Consider the following 17,097-nt stretch of genomic DNA (forward strand, 5'->3'; position numbering starts at 1 on the left):
TTAAAATTTCAAACAATATTTTTATTGTTACAAAACTGTATAAATTTCAAAAATGACAAAAACAAAAAGTCAGCAGAATTGGTTTCACTTGGAAGAAAATGTCTTGTTATACATATTAACAATTTTAGTCATCATTGAAGAGCTATTGCTTTTCTAGACAAATGCAGGGGCGTAGCGGTGCGGATCTCTTCCCCCCCCCCCCATTTCAATCAAAGGTTGTTTTTCTTTTTTTTTTTTTTTTGGTTTTGTTTGAAGCGTTATTCAGCCAATAATTTGATGAGATAAAAAACGTTGAAATAAAACAAAAAAAAAAGGGGGTTGGGGGGAATTCTTTTATTTTGCCCTTAGTACTTGTCCAAGCTACGCCTCTGGTTGTACATTGAAATCAAAATGCCGAATCGATGATTTGTTCAGGATTGGCAACGCAAAAGAAGGAATTACAGTTAACGAAACAAAAAGAAATGATTATTTTTAGCAGTACTTTCTCACAGAGATTGACTTAACAGAAATAACAGAAATAATAAACCTATTGTCTAGACACTAGTCACAAAACTCAAATATTGATCTCCAATAAGATGTTCAGATAAAAAGCCTAGAAAACTATTGGCAGACTTTCGATAACATGAAACATACAGTCTATTGGTACTGGTAGACATAAAACATACAGTCTATTGGTACTGGTAGACATAAAACATACAGTCTATTGGTACTGGTAGACATGAAACATACAGTCTATTGGTACTGGTAGACATAAAACATACAGTCTATTGGTACTGGTAGACATGAAACATACAGTCTATTGGTACTGGTAGACATGAAACACAGTCTATTGGTACTGGTAGACATGAAACATACAGTCTATTGGTACTGGTAGACACAAAACATACAGTCTATTGGCACTGGTAGACATAAAACATACAGTCTATTGGTACTGGTAGACATGAAACACAGTCTATTGGTACTGGTAGACATGAAACATACAGTCTATTGGTACTGGTAGACATAAAACATACAGTCTATTGGTACTGGTAGACATAAAACATACAGTCTATTGGTACTGGTAGACATAAAACATACAGTCTATTGGTACTGGTAGACATGAAACATACAGTCTATTGGTACTGGTAGACATAAAACACAGTCTATTGGTACTGGTAGACATGAAACATACAGTCTATTGGTACTGGTAGACATGAAACATACAGTCTATTGGCACTGGTAGACATAAAACATACAGTCTATTGGTACTGGTAGACATGAAACACAGTCTATTGGTACTGGTAGACATGAAACATACAGTCTATTGGTACTGGTAGACATGAAACATACAGTCTATTGGTACTGGTAGACATGAAACATACAGTCTATTGGTACTGGTAGACATGAAACATACAGTCTATTGGTACTGGTAGACATGAAACATACAGTCTATTGGTACTGGTAGACATGAAACACAGTCTATTGGTACTGGTAGACATGAAACATACAGTCTATTGGTACTGGTAGACATAAAACATACAGTCTATTGGTACTGGTAGACATAAAACATACAGTCTATTGGTACTGGTAGACATAAAACATACAGTCTATTGGTACTGGTAGACATGAAACATAGTCTATTGGTACTGGTAGACATGAAACATACAGTCTATTGGTACTGGTAGACATGAAACATACAGTCTATTGGTACTGGTAGACATGAAACATACAGTCTATTGGTACTGGTAGACATGAAACATAGTCTATTGGTACTGGTAGACATGAAACATACAGTCTATTGGTACTGGTAGACATGAAACATACAGTCTATTGGTACTGGTAGACATAAAACATACAGTCTATTGGTACTGGTAGACATAAAACATACAGTCTATTGGTACTGGTAGACATGAAACATACAGTCTATTGGTAGCCTACTGGTAGACACAAAACATACAGTCTATTGGTACTGGTAGACATAAAACATACAGTCTATTGGTACTGGTAGACACAAAACGGCCTTTTGGTAACTTGAAACATACAGAAAATTAGTAGACATGGAACACAATCTTTTTCCTGATAGATATGTAAGATACCGTCTATTGGTAGACACTAAATCTGATTGGCCTGCACTGTAATGTGATCAATGCTAAAAAAATTTTTTTTACAAATATTTATAGACGATTCTCAATTTTTCAACAAAGACAACATAAACATTAATGAAGTTAATGAACACAAAAATAATCTATATTTGTAACATCATTGAAAGCTTTCACAAACATTGAATATTAAGTCAAAACATTTAGCAAACACTCAAAATATTTAGCAAGTTTGGCAAAGATTTAGCATAATTAAGAGACAAATTTAGAACATTGAATCATTTGTTTCAACAACCATAGATTGGTTCTTCCCTTCTTACATTGTATAGCAGGCTAAATGCAGTTCAATCTTTTAAATCCATTACTGTATGACTTTTAGTTCATATAAAACACAAAACATTGCAAATATAAAGTATTATAAACATGAACAGAATAAATTAGGTTAAATAGTACATGCAACATTCTGATATCACCTTGGCGTGGAGCCCAATAGAGTCATAGTTTTTGTTTGGACTTTCAGGAGTGAAAGATAATGTCTCCTAAGTTGACTATTTGCTGTTTAATTACATTTTCTGTACGACCACTGAATTGAAAGGTGACAGAAAATCCTTTGGTAGAATTGAGAGGAATGTCAACTTGTCTAGACAAAACATCTCTAGCAGACTTCTGCCCTGTAAAGATTAAACTGATGTCTTTATCTTCTTTAGCGTGCTGGAGCTCTGTGAATCCTGAATTCAGCTCAGCATCTCTCTCAAGCAAAATTCTCATGTGCCCATCCAGAATCTCCCGCTTCCTGTCAATCTCAGTGTCTGCCACATCGTAGAGCTCACGTTCTCTTTCGTCCAGCACCTCCCGAATGCCGTCAAAGACTTTTCGAATCTGGCTGGTCAGGTCTCTCTGGATCTGGTCAATGTCGTCCTGGGCACCCTCCAGAGCCTCGCGCTTTTCAGCAAGGATGGCTCTCTCTGATCGGATGTCATCCAGAGTCTCATCGACAATGGGGGCGTACTTGTTCATCGCTTCATCCACGTTGACAACCACGTGACCTTTAGACTCTTTGTGGTCGATGACTGTACAGTCGCAGCACACCGGCATGATGCACGGCTCGCAGAAGAAGTTCAAAGGTTGCATTTGGTGTTTTGTGCAGTACTGGACCTCGTTTTTATTGGTCTGGCTGACGAAACATAAGAGCTCCATGATAGTGTGATCGTTCGGCAGACGCTTGAGCTCTGGCTCTGAAATAAGAATGCCCTCACGGCATGTCGGGCAATGAATTTTGACTGTCATGGGCATTGCTCTGAAGACGCCAGTCAGGGACTGCCTGAATTCGCCTTCCACTCTGTACATCTGATACAAACAGTCCATGCAGAATGTGTGGTGACAGTGAAGCATCTTGGGAAGCTTGTCGTACTCATTGTAGATCTCCCTACAGATGAGACACTTGAGAAACGTCTCTTCGAACCTCTCCTCATCAAATATTAGATTACGTCTCCTCTGCTTCTCTGACTCTGAAAGCTGCATTGTGTTGTAGGTACCTTTCGTATCGTCATTCTCATCTGGGGATGAAAAATAAACAATACCAGAATAAAAGTAAAGTAAAGTTTCACTTTCAGACCTTGTGGTCTATAGGGTAGATCATCTGTTTCTGTGCCCTACGGTTAACGCGTGTGTCACGTGGGCAGCACAACGACCGAGATGCTTTACTTTTCTCCAACTAGGTACCCATTAGAGCTGGGTGGACTCAGAGGCACCCAAAGATCCCAAAATTAAAATCCCAGTCTTCACCAGGATTCGAACCCGGGACACCGGGTTCGGAAGCCAAGCGCCTTTCCTCTCAGCCACCTTGCGGAACGGAAACATGTATTGTATCGGCCAATTTCAGTAAGATCAAGGTCACCTTTCATTTTTTACCAATTAAAAAAAACAACAAGGAATTGTTCGCATCACGGGTAACAAGATTCGCAAGTTCTTTACAACAACAAGTTCAATGACAAGTATCAACTCAGGTTTCAAGGCTATAGTGTGGAAATATCATTTATAAGAACGCTCATGAATTAATCGGAGGCAGATACATTACTAAAAACAAACAATAACGTTATGGCCCCTCCTATGAAAAAAAAAGACTTTCCTAATCCAGCTAGAAGATTTTACTATTGAATTTCACTTAGGGTTTTAGGTATTGTCTTTCACAAGCGGCTTTTACAGTCGCAAAAGGCATTTACAAGCATATTGCATTACAAAAGTAAAGAAAACTATTCTCGCTGAAGGCACTGTCTTGCTGTTCTAGTCCTAGCCTCTAGGATGAACGAAAACATTTGTTGAAGTCATTCAAATTTCACTAGACAAAATTATTTTGAAACATAGATCCTCCCTTCAAATTGTGTTGGCCACATTGTAACTCTGACACTAAATGTTGGATATTTTGAATAAATTACAAGTTTTATAAACATATCTGTATCAGGGCAGATGGCAATGTGAAATTCCAATGACACTGAAATGTTTCGAATGTGACATGTATAATTTAGAATGTATTAACCCGCGAGGGTAGAATCGCTAAATACGTTCAAATATCATCACTCAACATCATCATTATTTTTAACATTTAATCATTCGTGTTCCATAGTGGACTTGTACACTTAATAATATTAGAAACGAAATTTTTAAAAGGACAAATATTTATAAAATAGCGGCGTCCCTATGTGTCACGCTCATACAACAAAAAAACAAAATCATACAGCGATCAGCTAGAAAGAAAGATCAAACGAATAATTTCCTTGTTCATGTATCACACACACGCACAGAAAAACAAATCATACAGCGATCTGCTGGGAAGAGAGATCAAACGAATAATTTCCTTGTCCCTACTATAAATATGTTTACTAAGTGTAGGGCCTATTATGTATGTCGATGGCACACTAGTCTTTACAATAATTTTGTAGATTTACAGATAAAACAATTACACATATAATTTCAGAGTTCAATGCCAACTTTAAAAAACAGTCCTTTTTCTCCCTATTTTCCCCAATTAAAACAAACAACTCACCACTTTTCATTGAGTTGACACTTGTAGACATTTCTAAGGAACCAAACTCGTCACTATTTAAAAACTGATCATTTCCATCCGCAATTAAATCTTCACTTTCACACGACCAACTCTCAGAATGATCATCGTCAAAGTTAGCAGCAGTGTTCGAGTTAGTCTGACCCATAATTAACACAAATGTTTCGATAAAGCGTTCATGTATATTTATCTAGCATGACTGCCTGTCTTCTGGTTAAGCATTAAAAAAACACACACACACACACCAGATTTTAGTTTTTTAGTTTGTTTGGTTTTTAAATTATAAAATTTAAGAAGTGATCCTTTAGAAATAATCTCATGTATTGGTGAGCACAGAGGTTCACATCAAACTGACGATTTTGACTTTTTACGCTAAAGTAACTTATGATGGTCTATTAATCAACTAATTAAACTTGTTTAAACTGGACCCTCCTTAAGTAATACGAAGTCAGTTAAGCCTGTCCGTCTAGATTTTGAAACAGTCCAACTTACTTGCCACTAAAATGGTCAACAGGTTTGACAAGAGAGTTAATGATACATTTACACTTGCATCTGACTTGTTTGTTCTACCACGCCTTCGTGAGTCTTGTGCCATTCAGATCTACAAGTGATTCACTTACATTATAACTAAAACTGAAGTGTAGCGATTCTAAATATTTTCCCTTTTTACTAATATTTTTGTTCTATAAATGATTCTATTACGACAATTTGATTTTGCTTAATTACGACTTTACTTATTTTAAATTAAATATAGAATTTGCAGTAATTAATACGTGCTATGGGATTTTTGGCAGATACTATTGATTAAATTTCATAATTTATTCTAACGGACCTGGAGCTAGAATCCCACCTACTCTGCTAAATAATATAACCAATCAGAAATATCTTGCATGCCCACAAAGTCAAAGGTCAACAAATAATGCAATGCTTACCTTTTTTGACATCATTCTGAAACTGGCGCAGTTTTTCTTCCAGCCTCAAATTCTCTTCACTCATGTTTCTGTCTTCTGCGACTTCCCTGTTGTTTTGGTGGCTGCTGTGTGGATCAGGGTTGGAGGTGGTGGTGATGGTTGTTTCAATCTCTACGTAATTAGGATTGTCCTGGGACAGTTCAGTATCCACCCCTAGTGGGTCGGTGTTACCCGAAGTGGTCAGTGACGCTGATGACGTTTGATTTTGTTCGGCTGTCACTTCAACATTTGAAATACTGCCGGAAATAAAGTCACCTCCAGTTCTGACCTCCCAATTATCTTCCTGTGATTGCTGACTGGTATCTTCCTGAGCCGATACAGTAGAGTTTAAATCATACGTTGTGTGTGTATCACTTGATATAGTGTTCTCGATCTACAGACAAAAAAAAATAAAATCTGAAAATGACTAAGTTACTAAAATCAACCATTAAAACATTAAGGCGTCACATTTTAACTAACAAACAGGATTATATGCATTGTATTTTAGAATTGAGTTGTTTCTCTAACGAAAAGGTGAAAAAATATTAACTTTTAGCGGTAAAAATTTCAAACGAACCAAGTTCAGCAGACGATATAGTGAAGTGACCAATCAGAATGTGTTTAAGTTCACAATGCAGTTCTGTATTTATAATAGAACTCTCTTTAACGAGAAACAAGAAAAAGTAAGATATTTAAATCACGTGGGATGTTTGTAGATCTAAACTCCGTCGATCTGATTCGACGATCCCACGTGATATTTACACAAAGAATGGCGTTGACACATTAAGTATACAAGCTGCTACGAACTGCAATGATAAACTTGTATAAACTTACTTAGACACGCCCATATTCTTAGATCTGGACCCTGGTAATGCTCCTGAATAAACACATGGAAAGACTGACCTAAAGGTCGTGGACAGCTTTTAAAGAAAAAAAAAGGCTAATTAACAGTTTTTCACATTTTTTTGGGACTAAGCTAGAATTGAGTATCTCTTGCAGGAAAGATTAGCTTATAGAATTATATATCTAGATCTCTTTCCTGTATATGATGACCTCCCATTTATACGCTGTATATAATTTTACATTATATCTTAGCTAATTGTTACAGTTACATTGTCCGGAGAACTTATTTTCAAACAATTGACGAGACATTTGATTTACTGTATTTTTAAATCAAGTAATTCTATTTTTAAAGCTATTGATGGTGCAACAAGAGTTGGGTCCAATCATTCCTCATCCCACTAGGGACACGAACAAGAGTTGGGTCCAATCATTCCCCATTCTACTAGAGCAGTGGCGTAGCTATTGTGGGGGGAGGGGATGGGGGAGAATTTGAAAATCCCTCCTGGCCCCCACTTGAGGGGGGCCCCCAAATGAGGGTTCGAATTTTTTTTACACTAAATATTACGCAATTACCTCATGTCATGATGTCAAATATCAAAATGCAGGGTCCTTGAAGAGGTAACGTCCCCCGGCCCTCAAATGATGGCAAATTCCTAGCTACGCAACTGTACTAGGGACACAAAGAAGATTTCCTCAACCTATCAGGGACACGATGAAGAGATTGGTCCGATCGTTCCTCATCCTACCAGGGACACGAAGAAGAGATTGGTCCATCATTCCTCATCCTACCAGGGACACGATGAAGAGATTGGCCCATCATTCCTCATCCTACCAGGGACACGATGAAGAGATTGGTCCATCATTCCTCATCCTACCAGGGACACGAAGAAGAGATTGGTCCATCATTCCTCATCCTACCAGGGACACGATGAAGAGATTGGTCCATCATTCCTCATCCTACCAGGGACACGATGAAGAGATTGGTCCATCATTCCTCATCCTACCAGGGACACGAAGAAGAGATTGGTCCATCATTCCTCATCCTACAAGGGACACGATGAAGAGATTGGTCCATCATTCCTCATTCTACCAGGGACACGAAGAAGAGATTGGTCCATCATTCATAATCCTACCAGGGACACGAAGAAGAGATTGGTCCGATCGTTCCTCATCCTACCAGGGACACGAAGAAGAGATTGGTCCATCATTCCTCATCCTACCAGGGACACGATGAAGAGATTGGCCCATCATTCCTCATCCTACCAGGGACACGATGAAGAGATTGGTCCAATCATTCCTCATCCTACCAGGGACACGAAGAAGAGATTGGTCCATCATTCCTCATCCTACCAGGGACACGATGAAGAGATTGGTCCATCATTCCTCATCCTACCAGGGACACGATGAAGAGATTGGTCCATCATTCCTCATCCTACCAGTGACACGAAGAAGAGATTGGTCCATCATTCCTCATCCTACAAGGGACACGATGAAGAGATTGGTCCATCATTCCTCATTCTACCAGGGACACGAAGAAGAGATTGGTCCATCATTCATAATCCTACCAGGGACACGAAGAAGAGATTGGTCCATCATTCCTCATCCTACCAGGGACACGATGAAGAGATTGGTCCATCATTCCTCATCCTACCAGGGACACGATGAAGAGATTGGTCCATCATTCCTCATCCTACCAGGGACACGATGAAGAAATTGGTCCATCATTCCTCATCCTACAAGGGACACGATGAAGAGATTGGTCCATCATTCCTCATCCTACCAAGGACACGAAGAAGAGATTGGTCCAATCATTCCTCATCCTACCAAGGACACGAAGAAGAGATTGTTTCAATCATTCCTCATCCTACCAGGGACACGAAGAAGAGATTGGTCCAATCATTCCTCATCCTACCAAGGACACGAAGAAGAGAGTGGTCCAATCATTCCTCATCCTACCAAGGACACGAAGAAGATATTGGTCCAATCATTCCTCATCCTACCAGGGACACGAAGAAGAGATTGGTCCAATCATTCCTCATCCTACCAGGGACACGAAGAAGAGATTGGTCCAATCATTCCTCATCCTACCAGGGACACGAAGAAGAGATTGGTCCAATCATTCCTCATCCTACCAGGGACACGATGAAGAGATTGGTCCATCATTCCTCATCCTACCAGGGACACGATGAAGAGATTGGTCCATCATTCCTCATCCTACCAGGGACACGATGAAGAAATTGGTCCATCATTCCTCATCCTACAAGGGACACGATGAAGAGATTGGTCCATCATTCCTCATCCTACCAGGGACACGATGAAGAGATTGGTCCAATCATTCCTCATCCTACCAAGGACACGAAGAAGAGATTGGTCCAATCATTCCTCATCCTACCAAGGACACGAAGAAGAGATTGTTTCAATCATTCCTCATCCTACCAGGGACACGAAGAAGAGATTGGTCCAATCATTCCTCATCCTACCAAGGACACGAAGAAGAGAGTGGTCCAATCATTCCTCATCCTGCCAAGGACACGAAGAAGATATTGGTCCAATCATTCCTCATCCTACCAGGGACACGAAGAAGAGATTGATCCAATCATTCCTCATCCTACCAGGGACACGAAGAAGAGATTGGTCCAATCATTCCTCATCCTACCAGGGACACGAAGAAGAGATTGGTCCAATCATTCCTCATCCTACCAGGGACACGAAGAAGAGATTGGTCCAATCATTCCTCATCCTACCAGGGACACGAAGAAGAGATTGGTCCAATCATTCCTCATCCTACCAGGGACACGAAGAAGAGATTGGTCCAATCATTCCTCATTCTACCAAGGACTTTCGTGTGAGTCAACACAGACTGAAATGTCAATTGAGATTTCTCACACACGCGACAAGTTACATACCACGTGACCTTCGCACTCTAACGTCACACAGTTGGTATGAAGAGCTGTGGAAACACAATTGACTTGCTAAACTTTCTCTTCGCAAACTTTCTGCAACCTACAGCAATGCTTAAGTATAGGTTTTTAATTTTGCGATACGACGAAGTAAGAGAGGCCTAGAGACTACAGACCCAAAGACTAATTAAGAAAGTGAAGGCCCAGGGCTTTATGTTTTATAGGCATCTACCATCTTTTGAACACTCTAATGAAAATGATCTTAATGCCAAGTAATGACACGTTTAACTACCATTTGATTAATTATATTTTAAATTTCATTTAATTTTTGTTTAGTTTTATATTTAGCATATGCATAGCTTAATGCAGAGTTTAACGTAAGTTTGTGGATGTCCTCTTTTTGAGAGTGAGGCCTGGACGACTGAGCTGTTTGTATTCCCTTAAATCCGGCCCTGCACAGACCTGTTTGTGCAGATGTTTGTTGGCTGTTTGTAGAGATGATTGTTGGCTGTTTGTACAGATGTTTGTTGGCTGTTTGTACAGATGTTTATTGGCTGTTTGTACAGATGTTTGTTGGCTGTTTGTACAGATGTTTGTTGGCTGTTTGTACAGATGTTTGTTGGTCGTTTCTTATTCTCTTGATAAAAATAAAACTTAATAGGCTAAGTGGTACAATCATAACAACCAGCTTGTCTGAAAGGCCACCAACACATTCAACAGTAGTTTGTGTGTTTTAAATGTCTGAAGAGTATGTATTTCAGTGTCACGTGGGTCACAACTTAACAAACGTTGACGAGGGAGGAGAGAAAACAAAAAGACAGAAAAAGTTGAGAAATATGTAATAACATTCTTATATAGGCTCCCCGCGCCTCATACCATAACAAGTAAAAGAATTTTTTTTAAACGCCCTTTCTGACATATAAATCAGAGTTACATTTTTTTTTTTATCGATTCGTGTGTTCTCATTGGCTTTGAATAATTCTGTGCAAAGTTTCAACTTGATCCGAGAATGGGAATTGGGAGAAAAAAATGTTCAAACTTTGACCAGATAGACAGAGTGAGTTAATATAAGCTTTGTTTGACCAGATAGACAGAGTGAGTTAATATAAGCTTTGTAATTAAAAAAGGGATAAATGTCTTAGCAAATGTAAAATGTAGTTAGTCATTGTTATTTTTGAAAAGAAGTTCACTAAATCACAAGTGACAGTTATATGTTGACGATGTGAACTGCAAGTAGGCCTACACTGCATTGTCAACTATCGATCTGTAAGGTGTATATTTGATTGTTTGCTAGTGGCTCTAGGAAATGGCGAAAACGTTACGTGCCAACTTTGTACATTTATTGTGTACGTGTTGAAGCAAAGATTTAGAAGTTGCAAAAGTTTGTAATACAGAGAAAAGCAAAGTATAAAAGTGAGTCGGACAGAATAAGCGATGGATAGTCACCATTGAAGCTGGGGACAGTGAGGTAAGGGATGGATAGTCACCATTGAAGCTGGGGACAGTGAGGTAAGCGATGGATAGTCACCATTGAAGCTGGGGACAGTGAGGTAAAGGATGGATAGTCACCATTGAAGCTGGGGACAGTGAGGTAAAGGATGGATAGTCACCATTGAAGCTGGGGACAGTGAGGTAAAGGATGGATAGTCACCATTGAAGCTGGGGACAGTGAGGTAAAGGATGGATAGTCACCATTGAAGCTGGGGACAGTGAGGTAAGGGATGCAAATGAGGACACAAAAATTGAAACGTAAAGCAAACATTCTAAATAATGAAAAGTTGGCAGCAAGCCAAATAGTTTATGCATGGAACTGGTTTATGTATCTATTCAGTAACGAATGTTTCATCTCTCCCTATACGTTTCCTACCTCAGAATATTGTCTTGTATCTTCATCCTGAATCAATATCATAGCGGTCAGTGGAGTGCATTCAGAAGTCATGGTCAAAGTATAACTTGACAAAGTGGCACAACAATTAATTGAATGAACACTGATCAAGATTTAGTCATCTCTGTCACGTGACTCTTGTTATAACTTATTAGAACGACTAAGACTTGCGTTCTTGGCTTATATGTTATTTTATACAACTTTAAAATTTTGAAAACAGAAGAAGACTCTGGTTAAAAACAACGTATCTTAAATAGTACAATTCATATACATAGCATCCATTAAGTTATCCCCGTCGATGACTCATTTTAGAATTTCAATATGTATACATGTATATAAATCTATCGGCACATTTCTTGAACTGAAACGAGTTTTGTTAGAACACCACTACGTTAAATCGTAGAGATTCACTCTGAAGTTATCCTCAACAGATGAACACAAATCCCTGAGTTTCGTAGCCTAGCGAACTGATTGAAGCCTTAAAGTTTATCTGACTTAGACATCTGAGTCATTCGTACAAACAACGTCACAGAAAGCCCAAAAAAGTGAATGTTACAAGATGATGAGCTCTAGTTTAGATCCCTTAACACAGTCAACACAAAAAAACCTGTGTAGCAAAACCAGGTGATCTTTAAATAGAATCTAACAAACCAAGCTTTGACATATACATACACCTTCCTCCTCCCCACTTCAATGACCTCCGACCTTCTCCCCCCCCCCTAGAAGGCTTGCTGTTTTAAAAGTTCGTAAATTATTTTTTTTTGGATTCTTTTTACCTCAGCTGGAGGCCTTTTGTCGATTCAAGCCAAACTAAACCACAGGACCTGGGGACTTACCTATTCACGCGTTAACAATTAACACTTTTTTTTTGTCAGGGATAGGCAGTAGGTAAAGAAATGATATCAAACGTCAATAAGATTCAATAGAATCGTGAGAAATTAAACAGAAACATAGTTCAAAAATATTTTTTTTTTAACAATAATTCTTGAAGACGGAGTGGTTTGTGTGATATAGACTACAGTAGGTGAATTGGAATACCAGCAAGGAGTTTTATGAATGATTCAACTCTCACCAAAGCCTCTTCGTGAAGAACCTTTTACTTAGTATGGGGGAGACTACTTTAAATAAGAACCTTTTGAATCGTCAACTTGGTCTGACATTGGCTATGTACATGTGAAGGGGATTGGTAGTGGCGCAACGGGTGGGGATTTCTAAGTTGTGGGCGTAGAAAATAATTGGTAAACATTATTGTACAACATATCCCCTTTAAAACCTGGAAAATGCTTCTCAGCGTAGCGCCGGGTGGAAACAGTGGTTAGAGGAAACGATTAGACCAATATTGAAGAAAAACAGAACACCCGTGACTAATGGCAGAATCAATGATCAATCAGGACAGAATCTGTTCATGTCTGAAACGCATTCAATCTTCAAAATCCATTTCAAAATTACTTCAAGAAACATTTCCTAAAAGTAAGTTATTGAAATTCTTCAAAGCTTAAAATATTCTTAACATTGTTATTTTAAGCTTTGAAGAATTTAAATAACTTACCTTTAGTGAATATTTCTTAAAGTAATTCTTCACATAGTTAATATCATCTATCCTTCTTCTGCCCTAATAAAGCTGATGACCTATATATAGGCCAACCCTATCCACAATGTCTAGTTCGTCAGTCTAGATCTTTCCTTTTATATCAGTTTTTTTTCCAGCAAGTTACGCACGTCAAATTTCCTAGGGTCTTTCACTGAGTTTGAAGCTTAATTCTCCCCTGCTGAGTAACTGACAAGCAAGTATTCTTAATTTAACTACGTGCTTACATTCAGTTCCCCATTTGCGTAGCTAGGGTGGGGGAGGAGGGGGGAGAATTTGAAAATCCCCCGGGCCCGCACTTGAGGGGGGCCCAAATGAGTGTTTTTTACATTAAATATTAAATATTACGCACAATGCAGCCCCCCCCCCACAAAGAAGTCAAGCGCCCCCCCCAGGGGCCTCCAAATGATATCAAATTCATAGCTACGCCCCTGCAGTTCCCTAACCTGGTTGATGCGTTCTCTAATAATTGATTTCTGTCCAGACTGTTCATATATATATATATATATATATATATATATGTATATAACTTTAGACAAGGTTTACATTGACGCCTATGTTCAAATACTTTTTATTTTTAAATTAAGTATGAAGGAATGCAAATATATTCACAAACATTACGGGGAAATATTTTAACCATATTCAGAACGCCATTTTACTTCCTTCACTAACTGAAAGCTTGCTCGCATAATCTTAAACCCTTGCCTTTATAATAAGGTGCATGCTTTATAAACATAGGATTAGACTATTACCTGTCACTATACGGCATCGACCATAAATGACTCATTTTTTATTGTCGTCGGCTTTTCGTTTTAACCGACTCTTGAGTGAACGAGCAAAAAAAAAAGTTCGTTAAGCTTTCCGAGAGCTAATGGCCACCAGATGGCAGTCAGAACAAATAAATCTAGTTGACAAGTATTTCATTGGACATGAAGAGAGCAAACAATATTTGATTAGTAAAACTATGTTCCACGTTTTTTGGTTTTTAATCTTTGCATGAATAAAAGGGGAGATAGAATTGTTCAAGGAAGAAAAATGTATCGATTAATTTGTTAGCGGATTTTTAACCTATTTAAAACTTTCCATCGGTAGAGACTAACTTTGATATTTACTGTTTGCTACAGGACAAACATTATTTAAATTTTAAGCCAATAAATGAATAATAAAGTGAATGAATTGCATTTTTTAAATTTAAAACAAAAACTACTGTCAAGGAAGTAAAATAATCTCGTTAACAATAAAACTGACTCGCTACATATCCATGGTAGGCGTTTGAAAAATTTGATAGACTGTCTCAATTTGACCGTAGAGAGAATAAATGACCTGCCTCTACAAAGCAATAATAGCCCTTGATATAAAAATTATCAACAATACGTAAGGTTTAGCTTAACCTTAATCTAGACTGCAAACTGGCCATAGTCTGATCATGACGTTTCCTATCAGTTGCAATGCTCCCTGTAGGTGTTTGCCAAACCAGGAGACGTTAGCTAAGACTCAGACAAACAAATCTTAACGGTGAGACGACATGTCACGTTGACATAAAACCGAACCTCCAGGAACCTGCAGTTTACTTTGGCTTTACGTACTGGAAGGGCAGCAATTATACAAGGAATGTTTAGTGCAGAGATTCTTAGGAAGTTCTGTTACAACAGCTGCATTTGTTTTAATGATGACATTGTTTAGTTTAGACTGAAGCTTCAACTAGTGTAGATGACATTGTTTAGCTTAGACTGAAGCTTCAACTAGTGTAGATGACATTGGTTAGTAACTTAAGACTGAAGCTTCAACTAGTGTAGATGACATTGGTTAGTTTAGACTGAAGCTTCAACTAGTGTAGATGACATTGGTTAGTTTAGACTGAAGCTTCAACTAGTGTAGATGACATTGGTTAGTTTAGACTGAAGTTTCAACTAGTGTAGATGTATTGGTAAGTGTAAACTGAAGTTTCAACTAGTGTAGATGACATTGGTTAGTTTAGACTGAAGCTTCAACTAGCGTAGATGGCATTCCATAATATTGGATCGAATACAAGACGTAAGGAGTCGTAAGGTTCTAACGAAACTACATTTATAGGCATTAGAAAACAAAATTCGCGAACCTTAATTCACAGGAGAAGCAATCAAAACGTGAACAAGTTCTGTTGGTGCTGGTAAGCGTTTACCAATGTTAAAATTATCAGAAGAAATGGGTAATACAGGGGGGAAAAAAACCGGTAAAAATTATCAAAAAATATTTGAGAACAGAAAAAAAAATTCTAAAAGGGGACTGTCATCATACTTTTTAAAGATGTTTCTAGAAAAAAAATTGACGTTAAAGACATGTCTTTATGTGTTTGTTTTTTTTAGTGAAAGTCTCTATCTGAAATTCTAGACAATACTTTTTAGCTTCAATGGCATTTAACTTGGGGAAAAAAACGTGTGTGTGTTTATCCCATTGTGTTGAAAAAGAAATTAGTTTTTGTTTTATTTGATTGTTAATTTTAGTTTATTGTTTCTTAATTCTTGTGAGATCTAGTTGGCTTTGAATCTTCTGTACGTGTGTGTGTGTGTGCACAGACTCTAGGTCTATATTTACAAGTTAGTGGTCTCTCTATTGTCCTGCGAACCCTGCTTGTCTACCTTTAATAAGAAAACCTTTACTGATCACTTCTTTCTCTACACAGTGATACTACAACATACATTAGTGACACGACTTAATGTATTCAACAACCATCCACTATAAACGTATTAAGTCATGGAGCTGAATAGAGCTAGAGGCATTGAAAGGACACACAGTGAATGGCACAGAGGTTTGACATTGATTTCCAAACAGTTCTATGCAGCACCAGTCTTCTCCCTTGTAGGTACAACATATCTTGTAATATCTTGCTTATGTCAACAGACCACTACTGGCACCGTAGAATTAACAATACAGGCTTTGATCTTATACCAATTCTCAGTTCAATAATTCAGATAAATAAACACACGAGTCTACCACAGTCGATAAATTTAGAGGGGAAGAAAAGAAAAATAAATAAAACTCATTCTGATAAGCAAATCTGATTGGTACGAAAAGTCGATAAATTGAGACGTTGAAGATAAAGAAATGATATAATTCTGATATGCCAGACACAAAGTTAAAGTCACATTTCTTATTCCATATGTTAAGACAAATCCATACAAGGGTTCCTTCTACCAAAGTGCCATTAGAGCATGGAACGGGTAGCCCGAATCAGCCAATAAAAACCAATAACTAAATAACATGCACGACAAGATGAACAGATGGATAGAACGTCATTAACTTCTCTTCACAAGGATACAAAGAAAAGATATTAAACATTTCTATGCTAAATGTTGATGCACTTTGTTTTATACAGGAATAAGAAAAGATAAATTTACAGTGACTTGTAGAGTTTAGTTTAATATGAACAGAATATACGTCTTTTTGTCACTTCTCTATCTTTGAACTAACATGTGACCGTCGTGTCATTTCAATGTTCTACAGGAAATAAAACTCTAAGATGACCGCCGTGTCATTTCAATGTTCTACAGGAAATAAAACTCTAAGATGACCGCCGTGTCATTTCAATGTTCTACAGGAAATAAAACTCTAAGATGACCGCCGTGTCATTTCAATGTTCTACAGGAAATAAAACTCTAAGATGACCGCCGTGTCATTTCAATGTTCTACAGGAAATAAAACTCTAAGATGACCGCCGTGTCATTTCAATGTTCTACAGGAAATAAAACTCTAAGATGACCGCCGTGTCATTTCAATGTTCTACAGGAAATAAAACTCTAAGATGACCGCCGT

At 38.0% G+C, this 17,097-nt stretch overlaps 1 protein-coding gene across 2 annotated transcripts in view; it reads right to left on the minus strand.

Moving 5' to 3' along the window:
• The window catches only part of LOC106051082 (tripartite motif-containing protein 2-like), a 26,508-nt gene continuing 9,411 nt past the window's right edge, over nt 1-17,097 (minus strand). Inside the window, exons 1-3 of one of the 2 annotated variants that reach the window (XM_056036596.1) lie at nt 11,700-12,411; nt 6,072-6,483; nt 1-3,634 (exon numbers count right to left, since the gene is read on the minus strand). In XM_056036596.1, the coding sequence (XP_055892571.1) occupies nt 2,595-3,634; nt 6,072-6,483; nt 11,700-11,771 (1,524 nt within the window). In that variant the 5' untranslated portion in view covers nt 11,772-12,411 and the 3' untranslated portion in view covers nt 1-2,594. Of the gene's footprint in view, nt 3,635-6,071; nt 6,484-11,699; nt 12,412-17,097 lie in introns of those variants that run through there. The other variant, XM_013206216.2, reaches the window with a different exon arrangement.

This window comes from Biomphalaria glabrata, chromosome 1 (genome assembly GCF_947242115.1).
Source record: "Biomphalaria glabrata chromosome 1, xgBioGlab47.1, whole genome shotgun sequence".
In the NCBI taxonomy this organism is placed as follows: Eukaryota; Metazoa; Mollusca; class Gastropoda; family Planorbidae; genus Biomphalaria; species Biomphalaria glabrata.